This window comes from Mytilus trossulus, chromosome 3 (genome assembly GCF_036588685.1).
Source record: "Mytilus trossulus isolate FHL-02 chromosome 3, PNRI_Mtr1.1.1.hap1, whole genome shotgun sequence".
In the NCBI taxonomy this organism is placed as follows: Eukaryota; Metazoa; Mollusca; class Bivalvia; order Mytilida; family Mytilidae; genus Mytilus; species Mytilus trossulus.
Window position 1 is genome coordinate 48710082 of NC_086375.1, and position 14251 is coordinate 48724332.

Consider the following 14251-nt stretch of genomic DNA (forward strand, 5'->3'; position numbering starts at 1 on the left):
TACTACTTCAATACTGATTATCACTGAATGTGAACAAAAAGATTATCATGTATAAAAATAACCCGCTGCATTTGTTTGCACCTGTCCTAAGTCAAGAACCTGATGTTTAGTGATTGTTGTTTGTTGATGTGGTTCATAAATGTTTCTCGTTTCTTGTTTTTTTATAGATAAGACTGTCGGTTTTCTCGTTTGCATGGTTTTACATCAGTCATTTCTGGGGCCCTTTATAGCTTGCTGTTCGGTGTGAGCCAAGGCTCCATATTGACCTTTGACTTTTACAAATTATGACTTGGGTGGAGAGTACTCTTATTGGCACTCATACCACATCTTCTTATATCTAAACAGATCAATGAAACGGAAACAAAACAACATTAAAAAGTCAGACAAGGCATCCAAGGAAACAAAGTTTGTTTCGGCTTGACATTGTCAAAAAGTGAAACATAGATATGCTGTTTCTGGCGAAGTTAGTGTAGTGAACTATGTATTAGTTTGTGATTAGATCTTGTTTATTGTGAACCACTAGTTGAAGGTCGATGATAGTTGGAATGCAGAATTATTAGCATTGACACATCTCATTCCCATGGATACTATATTAAGTGAAATGGCAGAAAATATCAGTTGACTCTTTTTAAGAGTTATTGCCCTTCTTGATGGACAGAAACTTTAAACTGTAAACATGATCTACAAATAAGTCACTATGACTGAATTCAATAAGTTACTCCTTCCAGGATTATCTCAGCAATAGGTCAACTGTTTTTTGCTATTTTGAATAATGTAAGGTGTACATGACCATAATACCTTGGCCCCCCTTTTCATGGTTCAAGAGTGGAAGTTAAGTATTTAAAGATAAGGTCAGTTTCTCAGATACAAAGCGTTAATGGGTCAACTCTATGTGGTCTGTGAAATAAGGTGTACAAGTCCTGATCTTGGCCACATTTTCTCGGTTTATTAGAAGTTCAAGTTTTCATGTTTTGGACAGTTTTTTCAAATAACCAGTTAAATTGAAAACTAAGTCTCCACACTCTCTCAATTTTTATGCTTGTCAATTTTTTAGATCTCCCTTTCATCAACCAAGATTTAATTTTTATTAGATGTGATCTGGAGACTAGTATTACGGTGTACAGGGTCTTCTGTCATTAACTAATTTTTATACGACCGCAAAAATTGAAAATTTTTTGGTCGTATATTGGTATCAACTCGGCGTCTGTGTCGTCTTCGTCCGAATACTTTTAGTTTTTGCCTTCTAACTTTAGAAAAAGTGAATAGAAATCTATGAAATTTTAACACAAGGTTTATGACCACAAAAGGAAGGTTGGGATTGGTTTTGGGAGTTTTGGTCACAACATTTTAGGAATAAGGGGCCAAAAAGGGCCCAAATAAGCATTTTCTTGGTTTTCGCACTATAACTTTAGTTTATAAAGTAAATAGAAATCTATCAAATTTTGACACAAGGTTTATGACCACAAAAGGAAGGTTGGGATAGTTTTGGGAGTTTTGGTTCCAACAGTTTAGAAATTAGGGGCCATAAAAGGGCCCAAATAAGCATTATTCTGGGTTTTTGAACAATAACTTTTGTATAAGTATATGGAAATCTATGAAATTTTAACACAAGGTTTATGACCACAAAAGGAAGGTTGTGATTGATTTTGGGAGTTGAGGTCCTAACAGATTAGGAATTAAGGACCAAAAAGGGGCCCAAATAAGCATTTTTCTTGGTTTTCGCACCATAACTTTCGTATATGTAAATAGAAATCTATGAAATTTAAACACAAGGTTTATGACCATATAAGAAAGGTTGGGATTGATTTTGGGAGTTTTGGTCCCAACAGTTTAGGAATAAGGGGGTTCTTTGATATTCTGAATCTAAAAATGTACTTAGATTTTTTATTATTGCCCCAGTTTTCAAGTTGGTCCAAATCGGGGTCCAAAATCAAACTTTATTTGATTTCATCAAAAAATGAATAATTGGGATTCTTTTTTATGCCGAATCTAACTGTGTATGTAGATTCTTAATTTATGGTCCTGTTTTCAAATTGGTTAACATTAAGGTCCAAAGGGTTGAAAATTAAACTTAGTTTGATTTTAACACAAATTGAATCCCTGGGGTTCTTTGATATGCTAAATCTAGAAATGTACTTAGATTTTTGATTATTGGCCCAGTTTCAAGTTGGTCCAAATCGGGGTCCAAAATTAAACTTTGTTTGATTTCATCAAAAATTGAATAATTTGGGTTCTTTGATATGCCGAATCTAACTGTGTATGTAGATTCTTAATTTTTGGTCCCGTTTTCAAATTGGTCTACATTAAGGTCCAAAGGGTCCAAAATTAAACTTAGTTTGATTTTAATAAAAATTGAATCCTTGGGGTTCTTTGATATGCTGAATCTAAATATATACTTAGATTTTTATACGCCCGTCGTCTTTTAGACGGGATATATTATAGTATACCGTTGTCCGTCTGTCCGTCCATCATCCACATTTTGGACAATAACTCAAAAACGCTTTCACCAATTTCCATGAAAATTAGGTGAATTGTTTATATCTATTGATGTAAGCTCCCTGTTGTATTTTTTTTAATTTTAGATTTTAAGTTTTGGATTTATGGGGCTTTATTCATAAAAAAAAGGGGGTCTGTAGTCCACACTTCGGACAATAACTCAAAAAAACTTTCACCAATTTCCATGAAATTTAAGTGAATTGTTTATATCTATTGATGTAAGCTCCCTTTATTTTTTTATAATTTCAGATCTTAAGTTTTGGATTTATGGGGCTTTATTCATAAAAAAAGGGGGTCCTTCGTCCACACTTCGGACAATAACTCAAAAATACTTTCACCAATTGCCATGAAACTTGAGTGAATTGTTTATATCTACTGATGTAAGCTATCTTTCAATTTTTATAAATTTCAGATTTTACGTTTCCGTGTTATGAATTTTTATACTTAAAAAGGGGGGGGGGGGATTTTACAATTTTGGGACAATAACTAACACTTTCACCAAATTTTATGCAACTATTTCTAGTTGATCATATAAATTCATTTAAAGCATAAAAGACAAGTTAAAAGAGCAACGGGCGTATCATGTGCTAAAGCGCAGCCCTTTATTGATTATTGCCCCAGTTTTCAAGTTGGTCCAAATTGGGGTCCAAAATTAAACTTTGTTTGATTTCATCAAAAATTGAATAATTGGGGTTCTTTGATATGCCAAATCTAACTGTGTATGTAGATTCATAATTTTTGGTCCCGTTTTCAAATTGGTCTACATTAAAGTCCAAAGGGTCCAAAATTAAACTTAAGTTTGATTTTCAAATAAATTGAATTCTTGGGCTTCTTTGATATGCTGAATCTTAACATGTACTTAGATTTTTTATTATTGGCCCAGTTTTCAAGTTGGTCCAAATCAGGATCCAAAATTATTATATTCAGTATTGAGCAATAGCAAGAAATTTTCAATTGCACAGTATTCAGCAATAGCAAGAAATCTTCAATTGCACAGTATTGTGCAATAGCAAGAAATTTTCAATTGCACAGTATTGCGCAGTAGCAAGAAATCTTCAATTGCACAGTATTGTGCAATGGCAAGTATTTTCAATTGCACAGTATTGCGCAATAGCAAGAAATCTTCAATTGCACAGTATTGTGCAATGGCAAGTATTTTCAATTGCACAGTATTGCGCAATAGCAAGAAATATCTAATTGCACAATATTGTGCAATAGCAAGAAATTTTCAATTGGAGTTATCTTTCTTTGTCCAGAATAGTAGTTGAATCAACTTAAATCATTGGTTTATGCAATATACAATGTATATTCACTTTTACTACCAACTGATAAATTAAAAAAATCTTTACCATTTAGTGATAACAAGCACTTCTTTTACATTTTAATATTTTATGATGTATTTAAATGAGTAGTTTTTGCTAGGGGCTATGATTTAATAAACTTTTTTCATATTACCGACTTTTGACTACAGTTTATATTTTTTTTCGACAGATTACCTACGAAATCCTGGTACTAGATCAATTAAGAGCAATCATAATAAGTAAAATCAAAAATTAAATCTGATGTAATTTGAGGGGAAATTTTACTATTTTATGAGGAGTTTGTCGTGTACAGAAAAAATGAAGCAGTATATTTCCTCCAAGAATAGTTCAGATTAAAAGCTTGATTTTACTTCTTTACATTGCTCTAACTTGACTTGGTACCAGGATGTCCTAGGTAACCTGTCTAAAAAATATAAACTTGAGAGTCAAAAGTCGGTAAGAAGAAAGTAGTCTATTGGTTGACGTTCATATTTCTCGATTAGTTTAAAAATAAGATGTGGTACAATTGTTAGTGAGACAATTATCTAACAAAGTTGGAAGAAAGTGGCTGATTATTTCTAATCACTATGAGTAAATATCCACTATATTTGGTGTATAGAATAAAAAAAAGTGTACAATTCCTCTTGATGGTATTCATCCGACCTTGAACACAATTTATAGGTATAGTTGCATACTGTTCTCATGATAAAGTAAGTTTGTCAGTCACTATGATTAAAAGTTCAACTTTATTTTATGTATAAAATGATTGTTAGGTGTACAATTTTCTGACAAAGTTCATCTCAGGTGAACTTTATTTTCATTGGTTCATCAGTTGACATTAGGTTTTTATAATAACTGAATAAAAGGTCAATTATATTTGGTGTAGAATGATTGTTAGATGTACAGCACTGAATCTCAATATTCATAGTTTAGGTTAAGGTTTTGTGATTAGTTGTGTTTTTTAGATACTCAGTGTGATAAGCCAACTATATTTTATATTAATACATTCCATCATGGATCACACTATCGCATTTGTCAAGTCTTAGTCCTTCCAGCCAAAAGGATGGGCTGGATCAGCTCCTGATTACTGTGGATACATTTATTTTTATGAGTATAGATTTTTCTTGGATTGAGTAAACCAGCATTTTCATGGATATTTGATTTCCTGGTTTTGCCAATCTCTGCTTACAAAGCCTGTATAAAATGTGTTGTTTGTTGAACAATTGAATTTGTTGTTCACCTGTACCAAGGAAAACCACAGAAATTGGTATTCAACGAATAATAGTAAATCCACAGTATGTGTTTGCTGCAACATGCTATGCTACCCAGATGGTTCAAGGACATTCTTGTTTTTGAGACTTCTGTACAGTAAATTTTCTGAAACCCATAGTGGATGGGTGAGTTTCACATGCTACCAGAGGGCAAGCTGTTCTGTATTTTAATGAAGTAGCCTTTATCTTTGACAGTCAATAATTCATCATTCACCCCCCCCCCCCCCCCCGCCCCTCCCCCTACCCAGCTGATCACCCTGGCTCTGAAATCAGTCGTTGTGGAATATATAGAAACATCAAGATAGTAAAAAAAACAAAAAAATTTGTAAGGGTTCCGCAGAACCCAGTGTCTCGCCTACTTTTGCTGTAAATCGCACGCTCAACAAAAAATGAGGAAAAAAATCAATAAAAACATTCCTCTTGATACTATCTTTTGATTGTAAGAAGCTTCTGTCCAAGCTTGGTAAAAATCTAGGATAGTTAATGAATCTAATTAATGTTTTGAAAACTTTAACTGCGGACTGTATGTAATGTTAACTGGAAGAAAATATAAGTCCATTTAAAAGTAAAATACAGAAAAAATGGAGTTATCTTTTTACAAAATTTACTTCTGGATACTATCTTAAGATCATAGATAAGCTTCTGTCCAAGTCTGGTACAAACCCAGGATAGTTTAAGAAAGTTATTAAAATTTTAAAAACTTTAACCACAGAGTGAATGTAATGTTTCCACTCAGAAAAACTAAGTCCATTTAAAAGTAAAATACGGAAAAAATGGATTTATTTTTTTACAAAATTTACTTCTGGATACTATTTTATGATCATAAACAAGCTTCTGTCAAAATTTGGTTCAAACCAAGGATAGTTTAAGAAAGTTATTAAAATTCTAAAAACTTTAACCACAGAGTGAATGTAATGTTTCCCTGCAGAAAAACTAAGTCCATTTATTAGTAAAATACGGAAAAAATGGAATTTTATTTTTACAAAATTTACTTCTGGATACTATCTTATGATCATAAACAAGCTTCTGTCCAAGTTTGGTAGAAATCCAGTATAGTTTAAGAAAGTTATCAAAATTTCAAAAACTTTAACCACAGAGTGAATATATGTGGACGCCGCCGACGACGACACCGACGACGACGGAAAGTAGGATCGCTTAGTCTCGCTTTTTCGACTAAAGTCGAAGGCTCGACAAAAATCATGTAGATCAAGATGGTCAACTTTTATTGTACATAACTATGATGGTTAGTTTTCTTGTTTGAATTGTTTTACATTGGTCTTTTCAGGGCCTTTTATAGCTGACTATGCGGTATGGGGTTTGCACATTGTTGAAGGCTGAACAGTGACCTATAGTTGTTAATTTCTGTGTCATTTGGACTCTTGTGGAGAGTTGTCTCATTGGCAATTATTATACCACATCTTCCTTTTTATATGAAAACTAAACTAAAGTTTTAAAGTCAATGAACCATGACTGAGAGAGGGGATGGCCATCATAATCTTTTTAGAAATGAAATATTCCAATGCTGATTGAACTGTATACCAAATATCATTGACCTAGAACCAGTGGTTCCCAATGACATGATCTGAACACACAAAATAATACAATGATTATGCAACAGCTGGAATCAGAACATCTAAGACTTCCTTTTTCCACTTTGTTGAGGGGAGACAAAAACTTTTTTAGCATTTATATATGCAGACTTGTAACAGAAAACATAATTGAAAATTAACTACAAAATGAGTATAAATTTATTAAAAAATACCTGTAATGTATTAATAACAACAAATGAATATCAATAGAATGTTATAACAAAGACTTTTTCATAAAAAGAGATCAGTCCGTAACAGATTTGATTGTTTAGTCAGTATTCTGTGAAGAATATAACATTTTCAACAACATAAAAAGACAGCCTTCAACAACAAGCAAGTTTCATATTATTTTTTTATATTTAATCTTGAAATTCCATATGTATATATAAGTGAAGTATGACTTTTTGATTTTTTGAAATATAACATAAAAGATGAATACAATGACCACATTTAATCCAACAGAATTTGTAAATAAAGGGATGAACCAAAAAAAATATTTGAATCTAACTCAAATGTTTGTAAATATTGAATATAAAAAGAAACTTGGATATGTTAAAATGCAATGCAATAAGTACTGGTCAATACAAAAATAAAAAAATATATAAATTGTGTAAATGTATATAAAAAATGTTTGATAATATATCATTTATTGATTATGTGTTACATATTCAAGATCTATTATCTTTTACTATAATAGATCATATAACTATGATTACTATACAATACTATACAATACTAAATATATATATATATGTACATAACATTAAAATTTATCCATCTTTCTGACCTTAATTTGGTCCAATGAATGATCTATACCCAAATAAATTTCTCAAAAACGAAACAAACAAAATAATATATCTAAAAAATATCAAATTTGTACAAAAAGGGTAAAAATATAATCCAAATAATTTCTGAACGGGTAAACATATTAACAAATAATTTCTTTTTCAAATGAATTGTGGAGAAAAAATAGATCATATTTTTAATTGATCAAATTTGTAAAAAATAAAATAAATTTTAAATTAAATTTTTTTTTTTAACAAGGCCAACTTATGATGGAATCATTCTAAACAGCAATTGAAACGGTCTTCTCAATGCGCATTCGGTCGTGAATTCATCCACTACTAGATACCACATTTTGAAAATGTTCTTTCATTCAATGAGTCTTGCAAACTGCTTTTAAACAGCTCCTATCTGAAACTGTCTAATGAGATTACTGTGTGGTATCTATATACACATCTCCTGAACGATCTACGGTACGGTAAACGCTGCTGCCTCCATTGGTTGTTTGGTATACATCACCACCGGAGACAACTCTTTCCTCGAGGACAACCTGCTCTGCTTTCCTATTCTTCTTCCTTCTCCTCCTTCGTTCCTCATCGTAATCAGGCATATATTCTACAGCAGGAAGGTACTGGGTCTGTGCCATTCTTGGATTGTCATATTGTCTAAAATACATAAATTACAGGTTATGTTATATGTTCTGTGATAATGAAACCATCCATTTACGTCAGCTGGCATCAAAGAACAGATTTGGAGTAATAACTTCATGTTTATTAGCTAGTTGTCCTACATAATTTTAAACAAACATATGAAAACACCTTTGCTGTTTACCAAAAAATTAAAAGTCAAAGCATAAACTTTTTTCCAAAGTTGTATCTATTGCTTCTATTCTTAACCTATTCATTTGCTGAGTAAAAAAAACTTCTTAAATCTCTAAAAATCCACAACATATCATTATCCACAGTGATTTAACTTTCATTTAATAGATATATTTTTGTAGAAATACAAAGACCGATAAACATGATACTTACAAATATTGTGGTTCTTGTTGCACATATTCAATAGTTCTGTAACATAAAAGGCACAAATTAGAAATACTCAAAGTAAAGTGTTCATTCCAACAGGGGTAAGTGCTCTGAGTTTGGAGTCTCCAAAAATCATCCTATTTACGTTTTAAAGGGCATCAGACCTTGGGTCATTTTGATCATTTCAGAGAATTTTGATGATTTCATAAAACATATGGTGAATGCTATTCCCGTCAAATTACATATATATACTAGTTTCAAAATCCACAAAAAGATCTAGTTTGGCTGTTTACAGCACACCTTTGGTCTTTGGTAGATAGTAAGGTGACCGATAGTTGTCTCATTAATCTTTTATTTGTATAGTGTCACAAATCCACATGAAGATAATACAATTAAAGATTAGTTTGGTTTTTTTTTTACATGTTTAAAAAGCAGCTTGTCTATCCAATAAGCAACTGTTGGTGTTTTGTGAAGTAGTCACCTCTATAGTTTCTTTTAAAAAAAAATTGATGTAGATAATTAATTTAATAATTTTAATGTAAAGGTATACTAATTTTATCAAATATTATAACTCATATATTCATAATTTGACCTTATGAGGTAATCAGGCTCACATTTTCAAGACAATTTTCTCTTCAATGAACCAATAGTGATATTAGATCTTATAGACAGAAATAAATACTTACTTGTACTGAGGAACCATTTGTAAGTTGATGTCTTTAAAGTAAATTGGATCCCTAAAAAATAAGTGCAAAACACATTTATAGAGTTTCAATTTATGTTGATCTACTTTCTTATGTATAGTTATTACAAAGTCCTTTAAATATTTAAAAAAAAATTAAAAAAATCTTCTGATCAAATTATATAATGTCATATTTCATTCCATTCTTCTAGAAACTGAGAGAGATTTTGCATTGAAACACTTCTCAATATACAGGTATTAAAAACTCTATATTTTATCTAAAAAAATACAGAAAGTATAAATTGATTCTGTCGAGTTTCATTTAATTCAAAGTAAACTGCTGCAGACGATTTTACATTCACAAACTTTTTTAGACAGCATACAGACAATATAGACAGGAAAAAAAATTGTCTCTCTCTAAGAAATAGAGGGCCATGATAAAATCAATCCAAATGGTGGTTATAGAATACATAATTGTACTCATTTCAATAGAAACTCAACCTTCCAAAACATAATTTTTCAAACAGTCCTTAGCAACATACATGTATTGCAAATGGAGATATGCACTGTCTACTACTCTATGTTTTAACTTCTACTACTACTTGTATCAACTCCTACTCCTTGTACATTAACTAACATGACAATAGCACCAGATCCGTCACTGATGAAGTAGACTGATTTATTGAGATGATTACTTACTGGGTTTAATATGTAACATATATATCACAACTTTGCTGATACTTATTTCCAGATTACAGTACTTACTTGACAGTAGTCATTGGCCTCTGGACTGGTACTTCCTCAATCATCCTTGGAGAAGCTTTCCTGGCACATAATCCTAGTAATAAAAAAAAGTTTTTTCTTTAATACAACTTACAAAAAATGTTGAACATTTGGCATCCAAGTTGACCAATTCAGATTGACATATGATAGATTTAAGTGTTTATGCCATCAAAATCAAAATGTTTACAAAATAATTTACAGTACAAAACTTGCTTTACATTTTTACAGAAGATAATAAAATTACCATGCAGGTATTCTTTACCCTCAATATTTATACTACTTTTAACGATCCCAGAGTGTATTAACATGCCCAAATGAAGATTGTTGCTTGTAGTTTTATCTGCAAACAAATTGTTTAAAAAACATGTCAATTATTTCAATAAATTTTTCAAAAGTTTTCAACATGCAAACAAATGAGTCTAAAGAAGCAGCTTATCATTAGTGACCTTGAGCATATATAATTACTGACCTCTTGTGAAGCAACAGATGATGATAACTGCAGTGATGGCAATGGCAAGTAAGATACCAACTACAACAGCTGCTATTTCTGCTGCTGTCAGTTTTTCAGATGATTCTACAGTAACTACGGTTGCTAAAAAAATTATAAAAACATCAGCATGTTATAACAAAGGTGTCAAAGATGTGCCAAGCAACTAATATATTGAACATGGTAAAAAACCAGGAAAATAAGAAGAAAAGAAATAACTAAATTGTGCATGAAATTAAGTATTGAAGGAATGGTTAAAACCTCAATTAAAAAAAAAATAGGAGCAAAAGCATAAAAACATAAATAATTTATACATTTTCTGCAATTAGACATACAAAGAACAAATTACTCAATATAATCAAGTGATGAGAAATATTGGAATATGTAAATAAGAGGGAATGAAATGATACATACATCTTACTCCTTCCTTAACATAGAATTCTATAAGAGATGACTGTCCAACGGTATTCTTAGCCATACAAGTGTAGGTACCAACATCCTGTAGACTGTCCATATCTACTAAGAATGTATCTGAGTAGTGATTGAGTAGTGTGGTTCCATCCTTTGTCCAAGACCACTCTGTGGCAGCAGGATTAGATCTAGTGGAACAATGTAAAGTAACAGGATCACCAAGAGTCCTCTTGAACTCTGTTGTTGTGACAGTGCTGATTGGTGCAACTACAAAAGACAATTTTCACATACTTTTAAACAAGTTTCTATTGCTGGGATCAATAAAATGTCAATGTTCTCTGATGAGTTAGGAATTTGCATAAAGATTAAGCAGTATAGTCTCTCTCTTTAAAAGGAGCAATTACAACCGAATGATAATATCTCAGATGGCATTAGTCAAGTTTATTTGTACATATAACAAAGCCATCAGCTCATTTTAGTTAAAGACTCATGTAACAAAACTATCACATCTATACATTGATAAGGATATCATTTTTTTTTTGAAATTTCATAATTTGACTATTCAACAGTAGATACCTGTATTTGTCAATAGGAATATTAGTGGTAGAATATGTTTATCTTATAAATTACCGAAAAATACAGATTGAAATTTACATGGGGATATGGTTGTAAATTATAAGATACAGATTTAAAAGGACATGATATATCAAACTAGTCCATACAAATTTGAAGTAATACTTACATCTAACATTAGCATCCATACTAGCTTGTGCCATTCCCTGTGAGTTAGTGGCTACACAGGTATACAGTCCACCATCAGTACTGACAGTGCTTGTAACAGTCAGTTGTGGTCCAGTTTGAATCATTCTGTCAGAGTAGTACCAAGCAAAAGTAGGAGCAGGATCTCCCTTAGATGTACAGGTGGCATCGAAACTAGCTCCAGCAATTACATCCACATATACTGGATTAATTCTAACATCGAAAGGTGCAGCTGGAAAAATACAAATAACAGTCAATAAATTGCTATAATGTATATATACAGAAAATCATATTTTCTCAGTTTCACTTTTCCTTTAATGAAGTAATAATATACTAACTCTCATTTGTAATAGTTAATAATATTGTTAAGGAATCTGTTGAATAAACATTGCTCTCACCCTTCAGCTACTGAACTGTTGAATTGAATTAAATATAACTCCTGTTATGAAATAATCTGAAAGAAACATATCAGTATCCTAATTACTGAACATGACAGTAAAAAAAAAGAAGCCTTATGACAATATACTGTAAACCAAATTATTTTCGCGGATACTTTATTTTACGTTTTACCCTTTCTTGACCTCTTCGTGGCTATTTAATTTCGCGATTATCTGATTTACTTGATGAAGCTTATTAAGGAAAGATCAAAGATTGACATATTCGTGACAATTTATATTCGCGTTATTTTTCTACTCGCGAAAATAAGTTGGTTTACAGTATACTATAAAAATATGTTTCCAACATTTACTTTACACTAACCTTGAGTATTAACGTTCAAAGTGACGATTTCACTCTCTCCTGTACCAACCAGATTTGTAGCCAAACATTGGTATGTACCGACATCACTAGCCTGTAGATTGTAGATGGTAAGACCAGACTGGAATAATCCACCTCCAGCATATTTGTTTCCACCGACAGAAATTGTCTCTGTAACACCACCAGACACCTTCCTCCAACTAACTGCTGTTACTGCAGGGTTGGCAAGATGTGTACATGGAATGTTGACAGAACCACCACCAACACCATTAAATGTAGAAGTTGAGGTTGAAATAGTTACATCAGGCTTATCTGTAATGAAATTCATAGGTATTAGATAATGCTCACAGAAATTTATGGAACACATGTGACATTTTAGTGTCCCTTATTGCAATTGTTTTGGCAAATATATTGAGAATGTTGGCATGGGAAAAAAAAAAATTAAAAATATATATATTTCACCATTTCAATTATTAGGAACCAAAGGAGTAGGTTCAGTAAGACCCTTTTTTGCCCCTAAAATATAGCAGTTTTACAAAGTTGTGAAATTGTAATCTTTAAGCTATTTAGTGAAAAGTAGAATGCTTCTGCTAAATATATATGGGCTGTTTTTGACCATACTACGCACATATATCGGGTACTAGCATCATCAAGCTAAATGACTGAAATCTTTACAATTTTAGCATTTTAGTTATAGGTTAGATGGTTTCCGTCTTAATTGAAAGTGGCCGCATTCGTGTTCATTCATAATATATAAATAAAAGTTGTATTTTATGATAATACATAGTATATATAAAGGTGGAGGATGAACATGGATGCGACCACTTTCATTTTTGACAAAAAACATCTGAAAAGTGATGTTTTGTGGCATATTTGATAGATTTTTCATATTTAAGCTTTGATCGTAGCGTTTTAATGACTAAATCAGTTAAAACCTTTCACATACACTAATTGAATTAATTGAAATAGAGACATAAGTGTTTAAAAAGTGTCTAAAATCTTTCGTTAGATGAACTTGAAAATTGTAGGCCAAAATGAACCCTTACCAGACCTACTCGTTTATGATAGATATCCAAATCATACATATAAACCTGTATGACACAAATATTACACTTTATTTGGTAGAAAGTCACAAAAAGAGGATGGTTACACTTTAAGAGTGTCAATACTAATGTTATTTCCTAAAGTTGACTTATATTTCAGTAAAAAACAGTTATCTGACCAAAGAAATACAAAAGTTTCCCACATAGTTATCAATGCAAAACACTATCCATCAATTTTCCTGAAAATATTACTAATGATTCATCTATCCAGTTATGACTTCATTTTATCATGAAAATGTCTACATACATATATGGCATAAAAACCATCTTAAATAGCATTTCCCTATCATCTTAAGTATTTAACAACTTACACTGAACATCAACAGTAAGAGCTGCTTCATCTAAACCATAGTTGTTACGTGCACGGCAGGTGTAAGTTCCCATGTCAGTTCTAGCAGAGATTTCAATTCTCAATTTATCACCAGTGGCGAAAGCTTGTACACTGTTATCTTTATACCAGGTATATGTAGGTGTTGGATTAGCTGTGCTGACACATGTGGCAAGGATTAAGTCACCTTCTGTCACTGTGATTCTGCTTGGTGTTACATAGGTAAGTCTTGGAGGCTCTAAAATACCATAATTAGTCAAGTTTTAACTTTTACAAACAAAAAATTATATGAAATCAAATTTTGTTGTCAGAATGCCTTACTAATTTGTTTTTAGAATGTCCAACTCCTTTGTTGTTAGAATGTCTTACTCCTTTGTTGTAAGCATGCCTTACTAATTTGTTGTTAGAATGCCTTACTCCTTTGTTGTTAGAATGTCTTACTCCTTTGATGTTAGAATGTTTTACTCCTTTGTTGTA

The 14251-nt window shown here is 31.6% G+C and overlaps 1 protein-coding gene across 19 annotated transcripts in view; it reads right to left on the reverse strand.

The window, feature by feature from the left end:
- Positions 1-6798: 6798 nt before the first annotated feature.
- LOC134711713 (hemicentin-1-like) overlaps positions 6799-14251 on the reverse strand; it is an 81888-nt gene continuing 74435 nt past the window's right edge. For all 19 annotated transcript variants that reach the window (XM_063572519.1, XM_063572515.1, XM_063572510.1 and 16 more), the window contains 9 exons: positions 13758-14012; positions 12347-12655; positions 11571-11819; positions 10832-11095; positions 10400-10522; positions 9913-9985; positions 9152-9202; positions 8472-8507; positions 6799-8105 (listed from right to left, as the gene is read on the reverse strand). In XM_063572519.1, coding sequence (XP_063428589.1) covers positions 7871-8105; positions 8472-8507; positions 9152-9202; positions 9913-9985; positions 10400-10522; positions 10832-11095; positions 11571-11819; positions 12347-12655; positions 13758-14012 — 1595 coding nt within the window. In that variant the 3' untranslated portion in view covers positions 6799-7870. The remainder of the gene's footprint in view (positions 8106-8471; positions 8508-9151; positions 9203-9912; positions 9986-10399; positions 10523-10831; positions 11096-11570; positions 11820-12346; positions 12656-13757; positions 14013-14251) is intronic.